The following is a 25,934-nucleotide window of genomic DNA, read 5'->3' on the forward strand; positions in this document are numbered from 1 at the left end:
GATTTTAGTTGCTAAAATCCACTCCCTCATCTTGTCTTCCACTTACCTACAGGCATGAAGTCAGACATCTAAAGTGAGAGGCTGGCTCTTATCTCTAGACCCAGGCAGCTAAAGATTGAAGGTACAGTCAGGCCTGGGACCCAGAGATAAAACTCGGAGTGCTATTTTTGAGGTGTCCTACAGGCAACTTGCCAGAATATACATGTGAATAAGTTGGGGGTTGAATCTGTCCTCCTTTCTCTAATAGGACATAGCAATGAGGTGATCTGCTTTAGATTTTGGAAAACAGACAAAAAAGTCAAGCTAAGTTCCTAGGACACACATATTCTCTGCTGAAAGTTTTAAATTTCAAAGTGGTTGTTCACAATCCTGGCTGCACAAGAGAATCATTTGCAGAGACTTTTAAAACTATGGATGTCAGGGCCCAAACCAGATCTAAAGAATCAGAAAGAATTGCTAGGGAAGAGCCCCACACATCCTTATATAAAAAAAAAAAAAAAAAAAAGGTCCTTAGGAGATTCTAATGCACACCCAGAGCTGAGAACTGCCAAAAACTGTCAAGACACATTCCAAAATGGACCATTAGTTAAATGGCTCAAATCCAGAACACAGGATCCTAGTTTCAAGAGACTTGAAAACTTAATCCACTGTGTCTCAGCTGTCCCACATTTCCCTAAGAGAAAGGTCTCCACCAAGTAACAGTAAGCATATCTCAGTCTCTTCCCCCGATTACCAAATTACAGGCCATAAACTTTTCAGTTAAAAAATTTGGCATCATCAACACTTCTAGCTATAGTTGTAACAGGTGGCACAGTCTAGAGATCAGAATACCAGCCAGGAAGTTTCTGCTGCTGATTCATGCCATGTCACAAGCAAGTTGCTTACCCATCGTCCAAAGCGGTTGACAAGCACCTCTGGAGGGGCAACATATGGCCTTACTACAGAATCAACTGATAACTGAATCCAGCTGAAATTAGTAATTCTGAATGAAAGGAAGAGAGAGGGGGTATCAGGAATGACGCATGTGCCAATAAGTTACTTGCTTGTTAAGTGAATTTATATAAAGTGTATTCAGTAACATTGCCTGGGACTTCTTAGGAATTTACTTGGACAATTACTCTAACTCCTGGTTTTCTCGTCAGTAAAATAGGGCTAATCCTCTCCCCTCCCTCCTTATAGAGTCATGAGGACTAAGAGAAAACTTCTGTAAAATGCCTACCACGGTGGCTGGCACATAGTTGCTGTTGTTATTTGAAAGCCTATTATTAATAAATCTAAAATTCCTATCAAGAGCACCTATTAGACTTTCAAAAAGCCACAGAAACCAAGGACTCAAGCCAACCAGCCTGGAAATTCTTTTAACTTCCCTAAATGGTGTTTATTGAAGGCTTTAAGTCACCTCAATTTTCAAAGCCATCAAAACCTCCAGGTCCATTTACAGCTCAGAGGCTTTCTTCAGAGCAGATTACCCCTAGTAACCTGGCTTCTGGTATCGGAATATAAGAGGAAGAGTGTCAGGACAGTGCTTCACACCACCAACCTCAAAATAACTGCTTCATAATACCTGACCTTCCTTTAACCTCCATGGCAGTACCATCCCCCACCCAGAAGGATGGGGCAAGAGACTGGTTTCGGGCCAGGGTCCACTGTTTGCCCCCAAACAGCCAGGTCTCTCTCTTGCCTCTTTTTACTTTCTTTGTTTTTTTTTTTTTTTTTAAATCAGTTTACTGTTTGTTTTTTTTAGTATTTATTTATTTATTTATTGGCTGTGTTGGGCCTTTGTTGCTGTGCGCGGGCTTTCTCTAGTTGCAGTGGCTTCTCTTATTGTGGAGCACGGGCTCTAGGCACGTGGGCTTCAGCAGTTGCAGCATGTGGGCTCCAGCAGTTGCGGCATGTGGGCTCAGTAGTTGTAGCTCGCAGGCTCTAGAACGCAGGCTCAGTAGCTGTGGCACACGGGCTTAGCTGCTCTGCAGCACGTGGGATCTTCCCGGACCAGGATGGAACCCGTGTCCCCTGCACTGGCAGACAGATTCTTAACCACTGTGCCACCAGGGAAGCCCCTCTTTGCTCTTTCTAAACAACTTTCCCCAAACTCTAATCCACCTCTCTCCTCTGGGCTACATTCCTGGGATATTTACTGTTGAACGTTCTTAGAACTACATCTTAGCCCTACTGGAACAAAACTGTAGGAACAGATCCAAGAAAAGGAGTATTATGCGAATGTTTGAAGCAATTAGCCAAGGCAAAGAAACTGTGGTATGCCAATCTGGCCAGAAAGATCAAGTAAATCCTGTTAGCCAAATATACTTATTTCCTGTGTGCATGAAGGGCAAACTTAAGCCAGTCACAGGAACAAAGACTCAAGTATATTAATCATGTAACTAGGAAGCAAATGACCATTTATTATACACATGGTTTAGAGAATAGAAACCAAAGGTTTTGTTCTCATGTGAGGTAGGGAAAGGAGAGTGAAAAAAGGAATTAAATATTTAAAAACTGAAAAACTCTTGTTCTTGTTACTTTAACAACAGAAAGACAAGTTGTAAGTCATGTCTTTTCACCTCACCTTTCCTGTTCTTCCTTCACCTCAGTACCATGAAACTCAAGAGGTCCCTTCAACAATTTCCAGCTGAATCAAGTACATCAAGTGTTGAGTCAGCTTCTGAAATCCTACAGAAATCTTTTTACGGAATTATGCAGAATTTCAATCTACTCTTTTGTTAGAGCAGCCATCTAGAAGTAGAAGTCACTGTGTAAGAGGTCCTGAACAATATCTGCTGTGGTAGCATTAGTCTTAGTTGTAATGTTCTTAAGGAAGTATATGCTACCTTTCAGCTCAACCTTAGCCAATATCTAGCTTCCTAAGCCATTTTTAATCTCTATTTACTCTCTCTTTGAATTTGTTCCTAAATGCAAACAGGTGATTATGGTTGATGAGGAACTCTATTTAGCTACAGGCCTATCCTTCCTTTTTGCTAAGGGAATATACATAGCAGTAGCCAGAAAAGTATGCAGTAGCAATGGCAAACATATTCAAGCTCTCTTACAAACACATTAAACAAAAACTAATGCTACCAGAGGGCACACCTGTGTATTTCATAAAGCCCAGCAAAAAAGTCCTTTCCGTGAGTTTTTACTTCCTTCCTCAGAAGCTTTCAACTGATAAGGTGAATAGTGTTTTAAAAGTATTTTATGTGTTTTGGGGGGGGGGGGGGGACTTCCCTGGCAGTCCAGTGGTTAAGACTCCATGCTTCTACTGCAGAGGGCACGGGTTCCATCCCTGGTTGGGGAACTAAGGAACCCACATGCCCCATGGCAGCAGCGGCCAAAAAAAAAAGAGTATTTTACGGTTTTCGTTTTTTTTTTTTTTTTTGCCATGCGGCGTGGCATGTGGGATCTTAGTTCCCCAACCAGGGATGGAACCCGTGCCCCCTGCAGTGGAAGCGTGGAGTCTTAACCACTGGACCAACAGGGAAGTCCCTTTATGTAGTTGCTTAAAAAAAAAAAAAAATTCACTTTAGTCAGAATGAACCCAGCAATTAATACTCTATACAAGTCTGACTGAAATGTTAACACTGACAAATATTTGCTTTGGTCAAACCACAACAGAATTCTGTATCATCCTGTTGCGTAATGAGAGTTAGTTCCACTAATCAACATATTCAAAGTCAGGACAATACAAGTAAAATGCCTTACATACCTCAGTTTTGTTGCTGTTTTATTTTGAGTTGGGGCAAACTTTCACCTACTGTTTCACTAAATAATAAATCAACTTAAGGCATTTACTGCAACTGACTCATGACTGTATGTTAGTGGCTTAAACAGGAGCCCCAGAAAAATTAGTTGAGAATTAAGATAGCTGGAGAACCAGAATCTTTAACATCTAGGAATAGAATGCAAAAGTTATTTATCAGCTACACTGAAAAATATGCAGACTGTTCTAAACTAGTTCCAACACTGGCCAAGAGGACTGGCAAACCTCTATCTCTAGGGGAGATCTCCGATAAACCCACGCATGTGCAAAACCCCAAAATTAGTCTACATAATACTGCCTGACGTGGCCTGAGAGTCTACACTCATCCCTGTTTACATATTTAAAGCATTCATTCTTATCAAGACAACTGGTCTCCACCTGAGTTCCAAAAGCAAGCTCTAGAAGACCTTGACGTACCAGGTAAACAAGCTTGCTATATCCAGCAGAAAAACTCTGAACTCAACTCAGCCTTACAGTTGTTCTTCTGGTTTTTAAGTCAGCCTTGCAGTTTTCTTAATCTTGGAAGTTTTAAACAACTGGAGTTCCACATTTGGGGACTCCAAATGTTCCCCTCTCTGCCACACATCCCCACTATTCCCACTGAAAACATTTCCTATTACTGCTAATACAATCAAAATACAAAAGAGCAGAGCTTTGAAGTAAGACGAAGACATTCAACTCCAGACTCTGCCAACTCCTGAACTCCTGGCCTCTCACCTTTTTCCTTCTTTAGATGTGAACAATTCCACCCTGCTGGACAGGTGACTGGAGTATTGAAAAAAGAGGTAAAAGCCTAGCCCAGTACCTGGCACATGGTAAGCCCTCAATAAATGGTAGCTATTATCATCATGATGGTCATATTTTAATATTGAGCGGCATGACTACAGAAATGACAAAATCTTCCCCATAAGACGACAGCACCCTAGTCTAACAAGGAAATAGACATGATGTGCATTTGGTGCATAACAGGTGTCAGGTACTCTAAGCATTAGTTCATTTGTTTCCTAAGTTAATTTATTTTCTCCACCTTTACAGGTAAGGAAACTGAGACACTCACTCAAGGTCTGGCAAACCTAAAAAGACTGAATCCAGAGACTGTTCTCTTAACCACTACTCCACACTAAACAAAGCCATTCAAAGATGAGTCCTCTTCATCTGAGGAGATCTGGGACCAGGTTATTCAACATGAGATTTGAGTTTAACAAATCTCTGGGCCCCACCCTCCCCTGTTTAAACTTGAACACTACCCAATTCTAATTCAACATTAAGGGTAAATGAACTTAGTGGTTTTAGGAGCGTACGCTGATGCGTCAGACAAACCAGGTCTTCAGGCCTGCTACACATACTAGGTGGTGACCTCACCTTTTCTGAGCCTCAATTTCCTCATCCGCAAAATGGGGATAAGAATAGCACCTACTTCACCGAGCTATTTCGAGCTTTAATGCAAGGATGTACTAAAACCACGCAGTACAGTTCTCATTAAGCGTTAACTAAAAGTAATGGGAGCCATGGAAAAGAGAAAGATATGAATAGTAGAAAGCGGAGCTTGTCCCTGGGTGACCCAGCTGGCACACGAGCGAGGATCCTCCCCAGCATCAGGAGCAGTCGCCCCCCGCCCACCACCACAGGGGCCCGCCCTTACCGCTCTTGGGTTTAGACTCGCCGGCCGGCCCTGCAGAGGCGGAGCGGGGCGGCTGTTGCCCTTTGCTGCTGCCCGAAGAGGCGGAGGAGCTGCTGGAGCCGCTGTTCTTGTCCATGTCGGAGGCGGTGGCGGCGGCGCTGGGGGAGCTCTGCGGCATCAAAGGGGGCCTTAGCGGCGGCGGCGGCGGTCGGAGCGGAGCGGGCGCGGCTGAGACCCAGGCTCATGGCGTTCGGGGCCGGCGGGGGTCGGCGGCGGCAGCGGTTCTCGGCCTTCATGGCGACATTTTTCCCTGTTTCCTTCCTTGGCTTCTCAAACTGGAAGGAGAAGCGGCGGGCGGGGCTCTTGAGCCCGGCGGCGGCGGTGACCGAGAAGGAGGAGGAGGCCGGGGCTCGGAGGTCCGGGCCGGGCCTGGCGGGGCGGAGGCTGCGGGGAAAGGGGAGGCGAGGGAGGGTGCGCGAGCCCCGCCGGCCGGCCGGACACGCTCTCCCGCCGCGGGGCAGGGGAGAGGGCTGGCTGTCTTGGTGTCGGGGACAAGTGTCTCCGACACAGCGACCGACACTCGCCCCTGGGCCGAGGCCGAGCTGCTCTGGGAATGGCGACGAGTCGCCAAACAGCATCTCGAAGAACCCGGATGAACTATATATAGCGGAGATGTGGGCGTGAAGCACGCTGGGAAATGTAGTTTTCTGCCTACATCCGGGTCCAAAGGGTTTTTGTTTGTTTGTTTTTCCTTTTTTTTCCTCAATGTGTGAGAGATCTTACAGGATGATGGGACTTGCAGTACAGGTTTTGGTCTTAGTACACTAATAATAATATATACCACTCATAATGCATCCAAACATTGGAATACCTGTGGAATTCCTTTATTGACTCATTGTAAGTTATAGTTCTTATTCTAGTATTAATATCAATTTATTTATGGCTCTTATTCAATCTCCTAATAATGATAATAATGACAATACTTTACATTTAATATCACTTTACAGCACTTCCTCATACAATTACTTCATTTCATTGTCATTTATTAATTAATATAAATCATTGTTAATATTTCATTTCAGTGTTAATAATAATAGTTATCACTGAGTGCTTATCATTAGCAGACACTGCTCTGTGCAGTTTTTACGGAGTATCACATCTATCCTCACAATAACTCAAATTTAAAGACAAGGAAACAGGCTCAAAAAGCTTAGATCATTTGCCATGATCACACAGCTAATAAGTGACATTCTCAACTACCTGTAAGATAAGCAGTTCTCCATTTTACAGATATGGACACTGAGACTTGGAAAATCACATATGTATTTTAGAAATCATATGACACCCATCTGTACTTTGGAAAATTATAAATGATTCTTTGCAACCGTAGCAGTTCAAGATTTAAAGGATCACAGAAAAACACTGTGAAAAAGATAAATAATTCTTATAAATATAACAATAAATAAGGCTAACCTTATCTAGTTAGAAACCTATTATATGCCAGGCACTGTGCTCAGCACAAAGAATTCCAAAATACATTAATGCAAGAATGTGATAAGGACTATAATAAAGTTAACGCAAAATGCTGACCAGAGCAGAGGCCTCAAGGAGAGACGTACAAAAATTTAGGAGGAGTAGAGGAGGGCTTCCCCAGAGGTCGTGTTACTTGAGCTGAGCATAGAAGGATGAGCAGAATATCAGCAGTCATAGATGAACAAATAAACAAATAGACAAAATCCTAGACTTCCCCTAATTAGGCCCTTTTGGGTTCCTTATTAATCGTCACATGTTATACAAAACATTAATAAGTATATACAAGTCAATCAATCTTGAAGTTAACAGTTTTAACTGGGATAAAGGAAATTAGATACTAATCTCATTTTAAAATTTATTTATTATTTATTTATTGGCTGTGTTGGGTCTTCGTTGCTGCACGCAGGCTTTCTCTAGCTGCGGCGAGTGGGGGGCTACTCTTCATTGCAGTGCGCGGGCTTCTCATTATGGTGGCTTCTCTTGTTGCGGAGCATGGGCTCTAGGCACGCGGGCTTGAGTAGTTGTGGCTCGCGGGCTCTAGAGCGCAGGCTCAGTAGTTGTGGCACACGGGCTGAGTTGCTCCGTGGCATGTGGGATCTTCCCGGACCAGGGCTCGAACCCACGTCCCCTGCATCCCCTGCATTGGCAGGCGGACTCAACCACTGCGCCACCAGGGAAGGCCTAATCTCATTTTTTTTAAATTAATTAATTCATTTATTTATGGCTGTGTTGGGTCTTCGTTTCTGTGCGAGGGCTTTCTCTAGTTGTGGCAAGCGGGGGCCACTCTTCATCGCAGTGTGCGGGCCTCTCACTATCGCGGCCTCTCTTGTTGCGGAGCACAGGCTCCAGACGCGCAAGCTCAGTGGTTGTGGCTCACGGGCCCAGCCGCTCCGCAGCATGTGGGATCTTCCCAGACCAGGGCTCGAACCCGTGTCCCCTGCATTAGCAGGCAGATTCTCAACCACTGTGCCACCAGGGAAGCCCCCTAATCTCATTTTTAAAATTTCCTTAAATGCCCTCCACAAGTCCTTATCTTGCTTTCCCTTTTCCAGCTTTTTTTCCCCCCACAAATCATATCGAAATGAGAGAATGGCTACATCATGCATCAAACTAAGTCTAGAAAATCCTAAAGTCCATTCTTATGTATGAATAGACGTGGAAGATACACTAAGATTCCTGGATGATTTTTTATTTCCTTTAACAAAGATGTGGGAACTCTGATTACATGGGTGAATCATTCCTTTCTTCTATCACTCTTAAAAGAGAGGGAAAGAGAGAAATCCCAGTGTAGTTCTTCCAAAATAAAGCACTAGGTGTCCATCTGTCAGGTTACATTAAGCCAAGAAGAGATTTTTCCTTTTCAAAGTAGTTTCTTAGGGTCCTTGGCGCTTTCTCCTTGTGAAACATTTACAGGAAACATACTTTAAAGAAAATTAAAGCAGAAACATACGGAAATCCAAATAAAACTCACCACCTCCATCCTCTTTTGCGCAAGATGCTCTACATTACCCTTACCATAGAAAAGAATGGGAAAATCTGGGGTTGAAGTAAAGCACTCATTCTATACCAGTTGGAGCTAGAAATGTAGCTTTGTGATAGCAGGAGAGGGAGCCTGAGTGGTGTTTGCTTGCCAGAGCTTTCCTTCCCACCTATGAACTTCCTAGGTTCATAAAATGGAAAAACCAACGAACAATCTTTCCTATGTTTATTATTCAGAGTAGTCTAGCATATGTTTCTCAAGACTGGTCTGCCAATCCCTCTCATTGAAATCACCAGAGAAGTTTGGTCAAATAGATTCTCAGTATCCATATCAGATTTACTGATCCAAAATCTCTGGTATTTGGGGCCCGGAAACGTGCACTTTAAGATCAAGCCAAGTGATTCTTTATGCACGCCAAGGATTGCGAGAATTGACCCTATAATATTAGCCTTTTACCACACTGTACCTCCGTTTGCCCTCTTCTGCACCAGAAAACAAGAGTTCCTCAATATCTTGGAAGTTAGTACTGCAGGTTGGCAAGATGCAGAGACGTGGCCTCTGAGAGGTGATTGGGGGTTCTCCCTAGGGTCCGCTCATTCCTGGTGAATTCTATATTCAATTTGGAGAGAGAGAGAGAGAGAAAGGGATTTCGGGTACTCAAAGACTAAATAGCCTTAGAATCCCAGAGGTCCTGCAGAGCTCCTTAATACCAGGTTTCAGGACGCCTTCAGCTAATAATGTCTCCGGCCGGCCGCCGTCAGCCATCTAGTGAGGCAACGCGACATCCTGTCTGGCGGCGGTCACCCGACTGTCAAGATGGCGGCCCCCAGGAGCTGGGCTTTATGGAGCTTCTGCTGCCGTGGGTGGTCGCGGGTGTTGCCGGGCTGCAGGCTTCCCGGGCTTCGTAGCTCCCGGCCCAGGGGCCCGCTGGGTGCGCGGCCCTTGTCCCAAGAGAAGCGGGCAACCGAAACGCACTTCGGGTTTGAAACTGTGTCGGAAGAGGAGAAGGGGGGCAAAGGTGAAAAGGGTGAGAGGGTGGAGGTGGGGGAATCTGACCGTCTGCGATCTAGTTTCTTCTGCCCATATTAAGGGTTGATTTAACGTCCTGTCGGCTCTGATGCATTATCTTCTGCAGTCCTAACCTCCAAGGAGTAGCCCCAGCCTAACTGCCAAACTGAGACGCCTCCTCTTTTTAAGTAATTATCACAAAACCCCATCAGTTGAGCGTTTATGATGTGCCAGGCAGTGTGCAGACATTGTTTACAATTCTCACTTCAACTTCCCGATGATGAATATTGCTATCCCATGTTACGTATGAGGAAATTGAGGCTTAAAGGTTAAGCAAAAACTTGCCCAGTTTAACATAGCTAGTAAGTGGTGGAACTAGTATTCCACCCCAGTTTGGTCCGACTACAGAGTCCACGTTCTTAATCTCTTGCTAAAGGGATAGGCCATCTTTTATACAAAGAAAGAAGGAAACTATTTTCTGTGTGCCTCAGCTTCCAAATTTGCCCGGTAGGAATAATAGTAACTTTTTTCGTAGAGTTCTTGTGAAGATTAGATTACTTCATACACTGAAGAATTTTGAATAATGCCTGGCACTTCATAATTGCTCAGTAAATGTTAGATATTGTTGAGCAGTTTTTTGTGTTCACCATAAGCATGGGAAAGGAAAAGAACTTTTTAAAAACTCCAACTGTACCATTTGTAATGGGGAAGGTATTATGCCCATATTACAGATGGATAAGGTGAGACTCTGAGAGGTTCCTTAACTTGGCCTATGGTCACCCACGAAATAAGAGAAAGAGCCTAGAACTGAATTTCCATCCTCTTATAGACTATTACGTTGTATTACCTCTCACCTGAACCTTAACTAAATATTATGCATAGCTCTACTGTAACTCTTTGAATACTGAATTTAACATTTATTTCACTGTGAATCCCCAGAAAGCTAGGACGGTGGCTCATTCACATCTGTATCCTCAGCACCTGATGCACATTGGGAGCTTGATAACTGATTGTGGAGTGAAATAAATGGAGCCAAGTAAAACGACAGCAAACTTTTATTGAGGCCCTGAAACCTTTTAAAAATATTTTACATTAATTCTTATAAATACAAGTGTATGAGGTAGGAACTCTTATCCTGTTTGTATAGATGAATAAACTGCTAATAAGTGGCGTAGCTGGAATTTGAATCCACATGGGTTGCATCCAAAATAATAATAATGCTTAACCTCTGTATTGTGCTTTACAATGTATAAACAACATTTCACACAATGACGGGGGGAAGAGTTACCCACTAAGCTAAACACAGCTTCCAGATTGGGACCCAAGATTGAAGTACAGGCAATCTTTGCTTTGCACAATGATGCGGGACAGTAAAAATGTCCATGCAAGCTGAAATCATGACAATGATCTTAAGGATCAATGGGGAAAATTGCGATTGTTCCAGAACCTTTAAAAATTATCAAACATCAAAAACTCTCTTACTGTCAGTTATAAATGTATAAGGAAATGAAAAAATAGTAAAGTTGATATTTATTTAGCACACTGTCATTTAAAATTAGATTTAATTAATGCAATTAGAATTTTTAATTGTTTAAATTTAAAATTTTAAATTAAATTAAAATCTAATAAAAAATTAGAAAGATTGAGAATTAAGTTGTTTTATTCCTTTGTAAAAAATTTACCACGAGTAGTTTAAACAGTGTTTGCGTCCTTTTCGTCATATAATTTACAGTAGGGAGAGAGCACCTTCTCCATGCCTCAGCAAATGGCCATACTTCTTTCTAAGGTTCAGTCAGCTTCTAACATTTTATCCTTTCACTTTCAATGTCATGAAATATCTCCAAGAATTCCTTTAATGTGAAATTTTTTGCTGGCATCATTTCCTCTGGGACATCTTCAACCTTTTCATCACAACCACATTCTCATTTACATCCATTAGTTCATTTTCCCAAAGTTCCTCTGGCTGCATATCTAAAACTTCTCGAGGGGCAGCAGTATCAACATTCCCACGGTCATGTTTCTCCTGTAACTCCATTGACGTTCTATTCAAATTTCACTTCCAGGGTTATCACTTTTCATTATTTTGTTGCACTTTCATTTTTTTTAAAATTAATTATTTATTTATTTATTTTTAGCTGTGTTGGGTCTTCGTTTCTGTGCGAGGGCTTTCTCTAGTTGCGTCAAGCGGGGGCCCCTCTTCATCGCGGTGCGCGGGCCTCTCACTATCGCGGCCTCTGTTGTTGCGGAACACAGGCTCCAGACACGCAGGCTCAGTAGTTGTGGCTCACGGGCCCAGTTGCTCCGCGGCATGTGGGATCTTCCCAGACCAGGGCTCGAACCCGCGTCCCCTGCATTAGCAAGCGGACTCTCAACCACCGCGCCACCAGGGAAGCCCTGCACTTTCATTTTCATTGGCCAGTTTCCTCTTTCAGTTATCTAGTTTTGTAAAATGCCACAGAGATTTACAGCTGAGATAAGAACAACTACATGCTTTGCTGTCTGCATGTGAACTGAATAACTGATGTATAGTAACCAACCACCTACAAACTGTGAGAGAAGTGACATTATTGGCTTCTGATCATGATGCATATCTGTTATTTATGTATGATTTGTGGACTGAAGAACTACTAGCAAAATTTGTACTTTATGTAATTAGTCACAGTTAATATACCACTGTATTTGAATGATGTTGCTAGAGGACTGGTATTATTGAACTAAACCACAGTAACTGAAATTCTTGTATATTAGAACCATGTAAAGCAAGAAGGGCTTATACTTAGTGGGTTGAGCCTTAGTGTCCCTCTAAGTACCCCAAAAGATGTTCAGAAGCAAAGAGCAAGCTTATAGGATCCCAAGGTTGAGAATAGACATTCAAGATTGAGTTAAAGGAGGGGGCTCTATAGTCTGCTGATTCAACAGAGGACAGTAATGTTTTGGGTCTAAGCAGCACATTTTATCTGAGGAACTCAATGTGTCTCCCCTTCATTACCTAATTCAGCCTTATGGCAGGCAGGTAGCGGGCTGGTGCTGATATTCTCATCTCATGGGCAGAAATTGAGGTGCAAAGAAGTTAAATGTAGCCTGTACTTTAAAGTGTACTGGATAGTAAATTCCTTAACTCTTCAGCTAGCCCAGATTCCACATTCTGCCTTAATCCTATGGAGGGTCATGAGGACCCTCTACAGTGTGACTTGGCCCTGATTCACATCCTGCCATCCATCTGCCCACCAAATTGTACATGAGGTTTTTCTCAGTGATGCTGGCAGAGATGAGCTGAGGTCTTCCCATCCATTTGTCATGTGTTTCTAATGGATTTTGTTGTCTTTTATTATAATAATATTAGAAACATTCCAACCACCCCCTCCGCCCCTTCCTCTAAGAAACAGAAACTGGGGAATTCCCTGACGGTCCAGTGGTTAGGACGCAGTGCTTTCACTGCTGAGGCCGCAGGTTCGATCCCTGGTCAGGGAACTAAGATCCTGCAAGCCAAGCCGCCTGGCCAAAAGAAAAAGAAAAACAGAAACCGATTCAGTACTTAAGTATGTGCATGACATTATTACAAGGTAATGGTCCTAGGTAAAGCTAACTAAGATAACAGAAAAGAGGTTGACTTCTTTCTTACATGATGTAATTTAAGCCTTTTTTAGAAGGGGTAATGTTAAGGTGCAGATTTGGGCATCAAGCATTATGACTTGGCTCCACCTTGCAGACAGTTAATTTGATGGGGGGGGGGAAAGCTTTCTCCTCTTTCATTTAGGACTTTTCCAGGTTAATCTTATGAATAGTCCAATCATGTTGTATTTCTCTCAAGTCTATCAGGTGTTTGAAAGTGTGGCCAGGAAGTATGATGTGATGAATGATATGATGAGTCTTGGTATCCACCGTGTTTGGAAGGATTTGCTGCTCTGGAAGATGCGCCCGTTTCCGGGGACCCAGCTGCTGGATGTTGCTGGAGGCACAGGTAACATACAGTTCTGTATCCTGGGGTACCACTAAGCTCGTTTTATAAAAATTAGTGTCTCTTGGGACTTCCCTGGCGGTCCAGTGGTTAAGACTCTGCACTTCCGCTGCAGGGGGCATAGCTTAGATCCCTGGTCGGGGAACTGAGATCCCGCATGCCTCGCAGTGTGGCCAAAATAAATAAATAAGCAAAAAATAAAAATAAAATAGTTTAAAAAAATTAGTGTCTCTTGTTGGAATGAGCTAGCTCACCTACCATTAGCCTGAAGATAGTAATTGAAAATCAGTACACTTCTCAGAAAGATTTACTCTTTTCTTTTTAACTGAATGTCAGTCAAAAGCACAGAATATCAGCTTTGTGCCTGTCACTTTTCTAAAATTCAGAGGATTACAAAGTAAAACGACCAATTTTTAACTCCAGTGGCATTTCCCCATCTAAACAACCGTTTTACCTTCTGTTTAACCTTTATCCCACTTTCCCTCTTTCTTTGGTGTGGGGAATGGGGAGAGCTTTTATCATGTTATGTAAGCTTTCTAGGCAGACTTTTCTGCCTAATCTACTATGATATCAGATATCAAAAGCTCATTGATTTATGCATGGTCCTTTGTTATTTGGTGTACACTAGGCATTTGGAGAGAAAAATGTCATAATGTGTAATATAATGTAATAATGTCATAATCTATACTAATAGGATAATGTATAATAATAAATCACAGTAGAATAATGTCCATGTTTGAAACATGTTTGTGTGTGGCTTTGTTGGTGTGGCCCTCTACCCAAAAGGAAGCTCAGAGGGCAGTAAGGTGGAGGACAATTTAGCAGAATCTATCAAAATCTAAAATGCTTACAGTCTAGGATCCCACAATTCCAATTCTAGACATCTAGTCTGAAAACACAAACAAAAACAAAAACAAAAACTTGCACAGAGAGATAGCTACAGAAGGGGGTCAGTCAGAGCTGCTTCCATCTCCAATGTACCCCAGCCAGTAACATTACCACATGCTGGCAACTGCCCATTTAGAAAATGCAATTGAAAAGTAATCCCATCTATTTAAAAAGACATTGAAAAAGTAGAGCTACAAATATGCCCACTGCATAATTTTTACTCATAGTGAAAAATTGGAAATAACCTATTTCTACCTCAATAAAGAAATGGCTTTAGGGACTTCCCTGGTGGCGCAGTGGTTAAGAATCTGCCTGCCAATGCAGGGGACACGGGTTCGATCCCTGGTCTGGGAAGATCCCACATGCCACGGAGCAATTAAGCCTGTGCGCCACAACTACTAAGCCTGCTCTCTAGAACCTGCAAGCCACAGCTACTGAGCCCGTGTGCCACAACTACTGAGCCCACGTGCCACAACTAGTGAAGCCCGCGAGCCTAGAGCCCATGCTCCGCAACAAGAGAAGCCACCGCAATGAGAAGCCCGTGCACCGCAATGAAGAGTAGACCCCGCTCACCACAACTAGCGAGAAAAGCCCACACACAGCAACGAAGACCCAACACAGCCAATAAATAAATAAATAAATATATTTTTTAAAAAAGGAAATGGCTTTAAATTAAGATACATCAATACTATAAAATATTAGGTAGCTATTTAAAAGAATGAGGAAAGCCTATAAGTACCAATGGAATGGTCTCAAGGACATATTAAGTGGGAAGAAAAAGAAAAGTTGTATACAATGCATATAATATGATCCCCATTTATGTTTTTAAGTTGTTTTATATGAGTACATATAATTATATTTAAATATATAGGAAAGTGACTAGAGAATACCTAATTGGATGGAGAGAATGGAAAAGCTTAAGGATATATTTTGTACAGTGTAAGAAAAAAACAAAGACAAGGAAACCGCATTATAAAAAGGGAAATGTGATCCCGGAAAGCACTGGCTTTGCCCGAACAATATTTACCTGGTCACAATAATGTACACACTTGATTTTCAGCTTTTAGACTCAAACCATCAACAAAGCACAGAAGACATAGCTATAGAACAAATAAAATGTTATCAGGCTTGACAGAATAAAAATATATATATGATGGAACGCTGAAGGGAGTCAAGAGATACTGTCTGTAGTTGGTGGAATAAGAAATAAAATACTGGGGTGGAGGGATAAATTTGGAATTGGGATTAACAGATGTATTCTACTATATATAAAATAAACAACAAGGACCTACTGTATAGCACAGGGGACTGTATTCAATATCTTGTAATAACCTATAATGGAAAAGAATCTGAAAAAGAAAAAAAATGTATATATATGTAAGACTGAACCACTTTGCTGTACACCTGAAACATTGTAAATAAACTATACTTCAATAAAAAAATAAAATATTGATTAGTTTATTACTCTAGGTTACAAAGGTATCTGTGAGGAATTGTGAAAAGTGATAAAATATATTGGGAGGATAAAAGCAAGCAGAGATGGGGGTGAGTAAAGAAGTAGCTGGTGAGTAAAGAAGTAGCTGTAACCAACAGAATAAACAGTTAAAGGAGTTGGGAAGGATGGTCTGTGGGGAACTGAACTGGGAGTAGGAAGTGGTGTGGCAGGGAACTGTTGCTTGTGACTGTGCCTTTATGTTACTGTCATAAAAATTATTAGAAAAAGACTAGAAGGCCGCACACTAAGCTCTTAACACTTGTTATGTCTGGAGAGTGTGGACAGAGAATTCAACTTTCATGTTTTATTCTACATGTTTAGGTATTGAGTCTTATAGTAAGAATGTGTCCATGCATTACATATGCAATTTTTTAAAGTTTTTTTTTTCAATTAATTAGTTTATTTATTTTTGGCTGCTTTGGGTCTTCATTGCTGCACGCGGGCTTTCTCTAGTTGCGGCAAGTGGGGGCTACTCTTCATTGTGGTGCGTGGGCTTCTCACTGCGGTGGCTTCTCCTGTTGCGGAGCACGGGCTCTAGGCACACGGGCTTCAGTACTTGTGGCACGTGGCCTCAGTAGCTGTGGCGCACGGGCTTAGTTGCTCCGCGGCATGTGGGATCATCCTGGAGCAGGGCTTGAACACGTGTCCCCTGCATTAGGCAGGCGGATTCTTAACCACTGAGCCACCAGGGAAGTCCAGGAATTTTAAAGAATCTTAGATGTTAAAAATTTGCTGTTAAAAAAAAAAGTTACTGGGCTTCCCTGGTGGCGCAGTGGTTAAGAATCCGCCTGCTAATGCACGGGACGAGGGTTCAAGCCCTGCTCTGGGAAGATCCCACATGCCGTGGAGCAACTAAGCCCGTGCACCACAACTACTGAGCCTGCACTCTAGAGCCCACGAGCCACAACTACTGAGCCCACGTGCTGCATCTACTGAAGCCTGCGTGCTCTAGAGCCTGTGCTCAGCAACAAGAGAAGCACCGCAATGAAAAGCCCGCGCACCGCAATGAAGAGTAGCCCCCCCCTCGCCGCAACTAGAGAAAGCCTGAGTGCAGCAACGAAGACCCAACACAGCCAAAAATAATAAATTAAAATAAATAAATTTAAAAAAAAAAAAAAAAAAAAAAGAATCCGCCTGCCAGTGCAGGGGACATGGGTTCAAGCCCTGGTCCCGGAAGATCCCACGTGCCGTGGAACAACTAAGCCCGTGCGCCACAGCTACTGAGCCTGTGCTCTAGAGCCCGCGAGCCACAACTACTGAAGCCCGTGCACCTAGAGCCCATGCTCCACAACAAGAGAAGCCACCGCAATGAGAAGCCTGTGCACCACAGTGAAGAGTAGTCCCCGTTCGCCGCAACTAGAGAAAGCCCGCGTGCAGCCACGAAGACCCAACACAGCCAAAAATAAATAAATAAAATAAATTAAAATTAAAATTAAAAAAATAGTTACTGTTGAGATGAGTACAAACTTCAATTTTCATACACTCCTCAACCCCTGTACCTTTGTTGCTCCTTTTGGATTTAAGAAATGCTGGGTTTTTGCTTTTGGTTTGTGTTTGATCTTTCCTCCTGTTGGCTTCCCACAGGTGACATTGCATTCCGGTTCCTTAATTATGTTCAGGCACAGCATCAGAGAAAGGAGAAGAGGCAATTAAGGGCCCAACAAAATTTATCCTGGGAAGAAATTGCCAAAAAGTACCAGAATGAAGAGGATTCTTTGGGCGGTTCTCATGTCATGGTCTGCGACATCAACAAGGAGATGCTAAAGATTGGAAAACAGAAAGCCCGTGCTCAAGGATACAAAGCTGGTAAGTCCTGCAGAAAGTGGACCCAGAGGAGATGTTTATATGTTTATAAAATAAGATGGAATATGTACAATGCTGAAGTGCTTTCTTTTCCAGGTTTCAAAAACTTACAGATAGGGAGGAGTGGAAGATAATTTGTGTGGCTGCGTCCAGCATGTGTGCTGTTATGTACATTATTTCAGCAACCCAGGGAGTTAGATTATCAGCCACATGTGACAGGGGAGATAACCCAAACCCAAAGAGGTTAAGTATCTGCTTCAACTAACACAATTTAAATGGCAGATCCAGAATGGGGGCTGACTTTTTGGATCTCAGCTCTTGGACACTGAGACAAGTTTGGCTTTTAATCCCCAGCAGCTCCCCAGTGACCCCCATGCCCTGTTCTTGAGCCATTTCATCCCCCTCCCAAAACTAAGCTCTGCTTCAGCTTTCAAACCAGGGCTCCTGGGGCCTGGACATTTCCCACGTGGGGCTCCTTTTACAGGCAGTCTTTGTTCCAGAGCACCTCCACCCCACCCCCGCCATTGGGTGGGCTGAGTCTTTCTCAGATCTTCATCCAGGTCTAATGGCTTTGTTTTTTGGGGGAGGGGGGGTTTTGTGATTTTTTTTTTTTAATACATCTTTATTGGAGTATAATTGCTTCACAATACTGTGTTAATTTCTGTTGTACAACAAAGTGAATCAGCCATATACACACATACATCCCCATATTCCCTCTTGAGGCTCCCTCCCACCCTCCCTATCCCACCCCTCTGGGTCATCGCAAAGCACCGAGCTGACCTCCCTGTGCTATGCTGCTGCTTCCCACTAGCTATCTCTTTTACATTTGGTTGTGTATATGTATGTCGATGCTACTCTCACTTCGCCCCTCACCCGCTGTGTCCTCAAGTCCATTCTCTACGTCTGTGTCTTTATTCCTGCCCTGCCACTAGGTTCATCAGTACCATTTTTTTTTTTATTCCAAATATATGCATTAGCATACGGTATTTGTTTTTCTGTTTCTGACTTACTTCACTCTGTGTGACAGACTCTAGGTCCATCCACCTCACTGGAAATAACTCAGTTTCGTTTCTTCTTATGGCTGAGTAATATTCCATTGTAGATCTAATGGCTTTTCCCACACAGCCTTGCTTCCTCTCCTTTTTATTTTTCCCAGGTGTCTCCTCTCACCCCCTGTCCCCAAAAAAGAAAAAAAACCTTTTGCCCTCCTACCTCTATTTCATCATGGGTTTCTCAGAGGGCCCAACTGATGCAGTTGAAGAATCACCCGTAAATGGTACTCCTCAAATTTCCCTAGCACGGTACTCTCAACGGCCAATGGGAGAATGCCTGGGTATCTCCAGGAACCTGTTGCAGCCTCCAAATAGACAGTTTCTGCTGTAGCTTAAAGATATACATTTTGCATTTGGCTTTCTGTTTGTTTTCATATTTTGAAATACTTTTGCCCCCGGTTTTTTGCCCCAGCAGAAGTACTGATCTGGCAGCTGCAGCATGTATACCCAGCTCTTCAGAGCCACTGCACTGCCCTCTTCCACGCTGGCCAAGCACTGCAGGCAGCCCCCGTGAGAGGCAGCGGTGCACAGCAAAGGAAGCCAAGCCCCTTGGGTCCATATCAGCACTTCTCCCCTCCCCCACCCCCACCATGAGTGTCTATGGTTATTTTAGCTCAATTCTGCTTCCTCCTCCTCCTCCCACCCGCAGAATGAGCTGCCTAGACGAACTGCAGCCCACTTGGCCCCCCAGATGAAGGGCTCTTTTGTTAACCATCAACACTGATCAGAAGGCTGACAATCACTAGTGTTTCTAGACAAAGGCACCGTGTTCTTACTCCTACTGAGAAACGTGTTTCCCTTCTCTCTGGTGCTTAGCCACGAAGAGTGGAGAACAAAGATGGAAATGATGGGTAATGTTCCACCTCTGGAATCATCTCTTCCATAGCATAGCTTGCCCTTCAGGCTGTCCTAACAGACAAGAAATCCACCTGCGTAGGAATCATTACATGCTGCATAGTATGGTTTTATCTTTCCTCCTTGCTTTATCAATCTCCAATAATAATGCCTTTGCAAAAAATATCATGCAAAAAAAAATTGAAACTAAGTAGGAAGATCCTAGAAATGATTTAATAGTTTAAAAAATTAATGTGTAAAGGCATTTTTGTGTGTAGTACTATTATGTGTTTTACTTACATGTAGCACTTCCTCCCAAAATGGAAGCTTGGAGGGCAGGAACCTTAAAAGGATTATTTGATGGGTTATAAAAATGATATATTTGGGAAAATTTTGGATATTAGAAATCAAAAATTTGAAAAGGTACTAAGAAGTAAATATTAACCAGAGTTTCAGCATCCAGAGATGACCCTCAATATAAGAGTCGGTATGAGGATGTGAGAAGATAATGTACGTAAAGTGATAACACAGACCCTGCCATCATGGGCTTAGTAAGCAGTAGCTTTGATGATGATGTCATTAATGTCCTCCTCCTAAAATTCAAATAGCTGGGTCAAAGGATATACTTATTACTAAGGCTCTTGTTAAATACTGCTGGCGTGCTTTCCAGGAGGGTTATTTCCATTTACCTTCCCCTATAGTGCCTTCCTTCTATATCATAGTTTTTTTTTTTAAGTTCCATTGAGACACCGAACGTGACAGTGCTTTTATTTTATTTATTTATTTATTTATTTATTTATTTAAGGAAGCCAAGTGTTTTATTTTATTTTTAATGTATTTATTTATTTATTTATTTTTGGCTGCATTGGGTCTTTGTTGCTGCACGCAGGCTTTCTCTAGTTGTGGCCAACGTCGGCTACTCTTCATTGCAGTGCACGGGCTTCTCATTGCGGTTGCTTCTCTTGTTGCGGAACATGGGCTCTAGGCCCGCGGGCTTCAGTAGTTGTGGCTCGCGGGCTCTAGAGCGCAGGCTCAGTAGTTGTGGTGCACAGGCTTAGTGGCTCCGTGGCATGTGGGATCGTCCCAGACCAGGGCTCGAACCTTGTCCCCTGCATTGGCAGGCGGATTCTTAACCACTACACCACCAGGGAAGTCCCTATATCATACTTTATGTCTGATTCACTGCAAGTTGAATAATATTAAAGCCAAATCAGGATCCTCAGAGGACATAGCTACCCTGATGGGGAGCTCCCTTGGGTGTTTTCCGAATTCATGACCAGACTTGCAGTCAAGACACTCTGCTTCTCTATGACTCCAGTAGAGCCAATATAATTATACTAAATTATGTACTTAGAATACTTCCAATGACTGTCTGAAGTAGGTACTATTATTGACTCCATTTTACAGATGAGGAAACAAAGTAGTTTATTAAAGATTATATAGCTAATAAATGGGGAAGCTGGAATTAGAACACAGGCAACCCCAGGACCTGGGCTCTTAACCACAGTGCTTTACACAAAACACGTAGTTGGATAAAAATTGCTTAAGGGTAAGGCATAACTAAGTAACCAGTGTCTACTCTGAGAAACTTGGGGGGACTTCCTGCTAAATTTCAAGGGCACCAGCTTCACATTCTCAGGACTGGAGGACACCATGAAGACGGTGGCCAGGAATCCACTGGAGAAGGCAGGTGTGTATTTTCTGACACCACTTCAGATACCACACATGTGATGTTTGCCCAGCACCAAACAGCTCTCCAGTTCTCCAACGCCAACCAGCTGTCCAACAATTCAGTTCAGTTCTGACACTAATTACCCAGAGTTAGCGTCAGATTCCACAGGTTTAAGGGCTAATTGCCACAGGACTGCCCCCACTTCACAAGCCAGCCGCAAACAGGGTGTCCACGGTACCCACAGTTCTGTCCGGCCTACTGCAAATTCAGGGGTTCCCACGACCCCCTCCTCAGGTTTGACAGTTCACTGGGTGCAGAGGAGACAGCTATCCAGACTGAGGCCAGAACTGCTTTTCTCTTTCAGGACTTGCTTGGATATTGGGAGATGCTGAAGAACTGCCCTTTGATGATGACAAGTTTGATGTTTACACCATTGCCTTTGGGATCCGGAATGTCACACACATTGATCGGGTAATGAATGGCTGCATCCACTTGCGTGACTCAGGATATTAGTTCTCCTGGAGTGGCTCCACGGTGAATGAGGAAAGGGAGAGATTCTTCTCTGGGCTCAGCTCCTGAGTTGAATGTTTCAGGCTTAGAGGTCTTAATCCTTTAAATTGCCAATTTTCCTGCCCACAAAATTGAAAAAAAACCACAGAGCAGATCTCCACAGAAGCCTCTGTTGCTTGGGTTGGTATTTACATCTTTAAAAAAAAAAAAAAAATTTATTTATTTGGCCGCATCAGGTCTTAGTTGCGGCAGCGGGCTTCTCTCTAGTTGTGGCTCGCGGGCTCCAGAGTGCGTGGTCTTAGTTGCCCCGTGGCATATGGGATCTTAGTTCCCCAACCAGGGATCAAACCCGCGTCCCCTGCATTGGAAGGCAGATTCTTAACCACTGGACCACCAGAGAAATCCCGGTATTTACATTTTTGAGACTGTCAGTCTTGCTCTCTCATTTCATCTGCTTCCTCTCGCTTGTGAAGCCACCTGAGTCTGACACTGCAGATCCGAGGGATTTCCAAGGCTGACAGAGAAAAAGGCACTCAAACCCTATTGTGGCAGAAGGTAGCTAGATTCATGGTTCCTCTGTAGGAAGAAGGGAATGTTCAGCTCTTAATCTGATGCAGCTCTTCTTTATTTCTGCTTGAACATTCTGTCCAAACATTTGAAGATGGTAAGCAAGGCACCCAGTTTCATTTCTGTAATGTGGACTCCAGTTGCCTAGTTGCCTGCTTTGGGTGGGACATCCTTTATGGTGTACTTTAGCTTCATTTTTATGACCTGTCCTGTGTCTGTAGCCAGTTTATTATTCCTTTTAAATTAAAAAAATAATAATAAATTTTAGTAGATTCAAAGTTCAAAAGGCACAAACGGATATATCAGTAAAAGTCTTCACCTTGTGTCCCAACCATTCAGTGCCTCCTCCCCCTGCAGTCACCAGTTTCTTAATGTAGCTTTGCAAAGATGTCTTGTGCATATTAAGTGTATTTATTTTCTTTTTTTATACAAATATTAGCATATGAAACATTTTGCCCATTGCTTTTTTTCCCTTAAAAATATACCTGCAGACTTTTCCATGTCAGCACATAAAGAACACTGGCTCTTCCTTTTTTTAATAGCTGCATAGATTCCCTTTGTATATATATTCCATAATTTAGCCAGTCTCTCATTAATGGTTAAGATGCTTCTAATCTTATGCTGTTCAAATCGTGCCATAATGAATAACCTATGTCGTTTCCACAATAGAAACATTTCTGTAAGATAGATTCCTTGAAGTAAAATTGCTGGATCAAAAAGGAATATCCATTGTGATTTTGAGACATAATTCAAAAATTGCCGCCTGTGGGGGGTTGTACCAATCTGAGTCAGTTTAGATTACTCCAGGTAACCTTCTCTAGTCACGGGCAGCAGAATGCCTAAAAAATTTAGGAGACTGTGGGTTATTTCTGCTGTTACAGCCTCCCAGCTGAGAGAGTGAACAGGGTATCTGTGGGAAATAACTTTTATAATGCCCACAGAAGCTGATGCCGCCTCAGCCTCCCAGAGTTGAATGAGGGCTGCTGACAAGTGTGTCCTGTTGTTCCTGTCTTGCTCAGGCGCTCCAGGAAGCCCATCGGGTCCTGAAGCCAGGAGGACGGTTTCTCTGTCTGGAGTTCAGCCAAGTAAACAATCCGCTCGTATCCAGGTTGGTATTGTTAACAGGGCTTGATTTTCATCATCTAGCCAAGGGTTTCCCATCCCAAAGTGGACAGAAAATAGCCAGTAAGCTATAAGCATGAACCTCATAGTTCAGTGTCCCAGAGTCCCTGAGGGACAGTGCCACCTCTGAGGTCAGCCAGTTCTGAATGACAACACTTAGGCCAGAAGGGTCTCAAACCAGTAACCAGAGACTCAAGTGGGCCCACATATGTATTTTGTTTGACTCATGGTATTTTAGAAATTGACTTAGATGTCCATATTTTAAAATCAGGAAATTTTACATAAAAATCTAGATTTCCAGCTTCACGTGAGAAATCAACTATATGGCAACCCTGGTTAAGCCCATATTCCCACATGGCAATAGTCAGAGCTGAGTAGTAACTGCCCCTTCTCCACTTTTCTGGTACTTCCTGTGCCTGTCACCACACCCTCACTACTCCCTATGGCTCTTGCACCTGGTCCACTTCACTTATTTCAGGTACTTGCTTGACCCTTATAGGCATTTGAGTTTATAATCCCAGGCTTAGACCTTCTTGCTTATTAACGGTCATGTTCTAATCTTAATCTTTTGCCTTTTTGTTTAGGCTCTATGATGTATATAGCTTCCAGGTCATTCCTGTCCTGGGAGAGGTCATTGCAGGAGATTGGAAGTCCTATCAATACCTTGTAGAAAGTATCCGACAGTTCCCATCTCAGGTACAAAACTTCTACAGCTTACAACAAAGGCCCTACAGTTGAAATCCAGGCGATTTTTGCTGTATCCTTCTTTGTGTTTTAGGAGGAGTTCAAGGAGATGATAGAAGATGCTGGTTTTCAGAAGGTGACTTATGAAAATCTAACATCAGGCATTGTAGCCATTCATTCTGGCTTCAAACTGTAACTCCTTTAAGATCCTGGAGTGTGAACCAGTCACATCCTGTCAAAAGGCTGGAGCCGAAGGATAATGTGGTTAGTGAGACCAGCACAACATCTCCTCTTAAGGCTGTGTGCCTTGGACTCATGTTCTGATGTGACCAATCTCAAAGTGAAAGAAACAAGCTTCTGTCACTTTATTGCAGCTTTCCTTTGGGGCTGCTTCAGGCCTTCTCCCAGAGGTATTTGGTCTGTACTTTTTGCTTAACTCCTACTAATTTTTCTTGGCTCTGTAGTATGTGATTAAGGAAAACCAGCACTAAAACTCAGTTTTGAAGTGTATTTGTGGCTTCTCTGCCAGTGCTGCCTTCCAGAGGGATAATGAATCATTAGAACCCAACGATGATTTGAACCAGAAAACTTCCTAGCTGTACCCAAGTCCATCTTTCAGCCTAGGACTAAGTCTGGGGCCAAAAGCCAAGGCCCAAATTAGAGGGCTAAGGATCACAACTAGAATTGTGCACTGAAACACTAAATGAGTTTACGATTTTCATGGGTTTTGTCATTTTTTTCTTGAGGGAGGTGAAAGAAATACACTTTCATCATTATTCATTCAGTCCTCTTCTACCAAAAGCCACTATTGTGTCCTCAGTGCCTGTCATGAAGGAAACTTGACAAATCCCTGTTGAAAGAATAAATGTACCTGATTTCACGTCTTACAAAGAGAGCTTCTTTGTCAGGATACGTTTGAAGTTAGGGTCTTATAGCCAAAAAAAAAAAAAAGTTTGATAACTATTTGTCTAGCCAAACCCCCTCCAGTACTCAGCAGAGCTGGACAGAGCTCTTGTCTCCTTAATAGTTAAAATGAGACCATAAACATTTTCAGTGCGGATGAAACTTAAGGGTTTTTTTGGAGGTGGGGGAGGGTTGGTAAGAAATTGCAGAAATCAACCTGTGAGTTGGCTGGCAGTTGAATTGCAGAGACCTTAGTTCAAGGCTATTTGAAAAGTCTTCAGATATGCTGCCTCTCTCCCCAGCACAGAAGGGGTCATTTACCCCTTCACGTGAGTCACGACCTTCACTCACAAGATTGTGCCCTTGTCACTGAAAAGCTTCCAGATACAGCACTCTATACACCTGTCTCAAAGAACAGCACCTAAGAACGATTGATAAAGTGCTAAACCTTAGAAAAACTTTTTTTTGTTTTCAGCCAGCTGGTGCCTTTGAAATTAACAAGGAGCAGGCACTAAAAAAACCTTCATAGGTCATCAACCCAGTCCCCTCTCAGTGGCAATGTGATCCTCATATCTGAGTCAAGAAGGAAAAGTTAAAAGGTGTCACTTCCTGGCGATAGATATGGGCCTGATCAAATTAGAACTCCCATTGTCCAGCTGTTTGTGGCCTGAAAGCAGCTGGAGACTGGAAGTAGAGCTAAAATCGACAAGATTGATGCAGCTTTGAAAGCCAAACACCTGTTGGGCTTCAAACAAATATAGTCAGGTCACAAAAGAGGAAAAGGAGGTAGAAAAAAGATGTATTACAGGAACATTCTCAGTCTGTTCATATAAATACAAACCTAAACCACTGCAATTGCAGTCCTGTTCCACAGTACCTCCTCCTCCTTTCCTGCAGAAAGCAGGGGAAAAACTTCTCCCATTTTAATTGCCATAATAGTAAAACAATTTTTTGCCCCTCTACCCTGAAACTTTCCCAGTCCTAACACTGATCAACTTCACTAGAACTTTTAAGACCCCAAGTTCTGGTAAAGAAAAACAACCTCCCAAA

At 42.9% G+C, this 25,934-nt stretch overlaps 2 protein-coding genes across 2 annotated transcripts in view; one reads left to right on the forward strand and one right to left on the reverse strand.

Moving 5' to 3' along the window:
- Positions 1-5,699, reverse strand: part of RNF10 (ring finger protein 10) — a 30,751-nt gene extending 25,052 nt beyond the window's left edge. Inside the window, exon 1 of the mRNA XM_007183971.2 lies at positions 5,397-5,699. Within this exon, the coding sequence (XP_007184033.1) occupies positions 5,397-5,553 (157 nt within the window). The 5' untranslated portion in view covers positions 5,554-5,699. The remainder of the gene's footprint in view (positions 1-5,396) is intronic.
- Positions 5,700-9,170: 3,471 nt separating this feature from the next.
- Positions 9,171-24,861, forward strand: COQ5 (coenzyme Q5, methyltransferase). Its single transcript, XM_007183972.3, has 7 exons — positions 9,171-9,406; positions 13,208-13,357; positions 17,322-17,543; positions 21,463-21,569; positions 23,195-23,283; positions 23,882-23,993; positions 24,076-24,861. Exons 1-7 carry the CDS (start codon positions 9,205-9,207, stop codon positions 24,175-24,177), a joined length of 984 nt encoding a protein of 327 aa, XP_007184034.1. The 5' UTR covers positions 9,171-9,204; the 3' UTR covers positions 24,178-24,861.
- Positions 24,862-25,934: the final 1,073 nt, after the last annotated feature.

Source organism: Balaenoptera acutorostrata, chromosome 13 (assembly GCF_949987535.1).
Source record: "Balaenoptera acutorostrata chromosome 13, mBalAcu1.1, whole genome shotgun sequence".
Classification (NCBI taxonomy): domain Eukaryota; kingdom Metazoa; phylum Chordata; class Mammalia; order Artiodactyla; family Balaenopteridae; genus Balaenoptera; species Balaenoptera acutorostrata.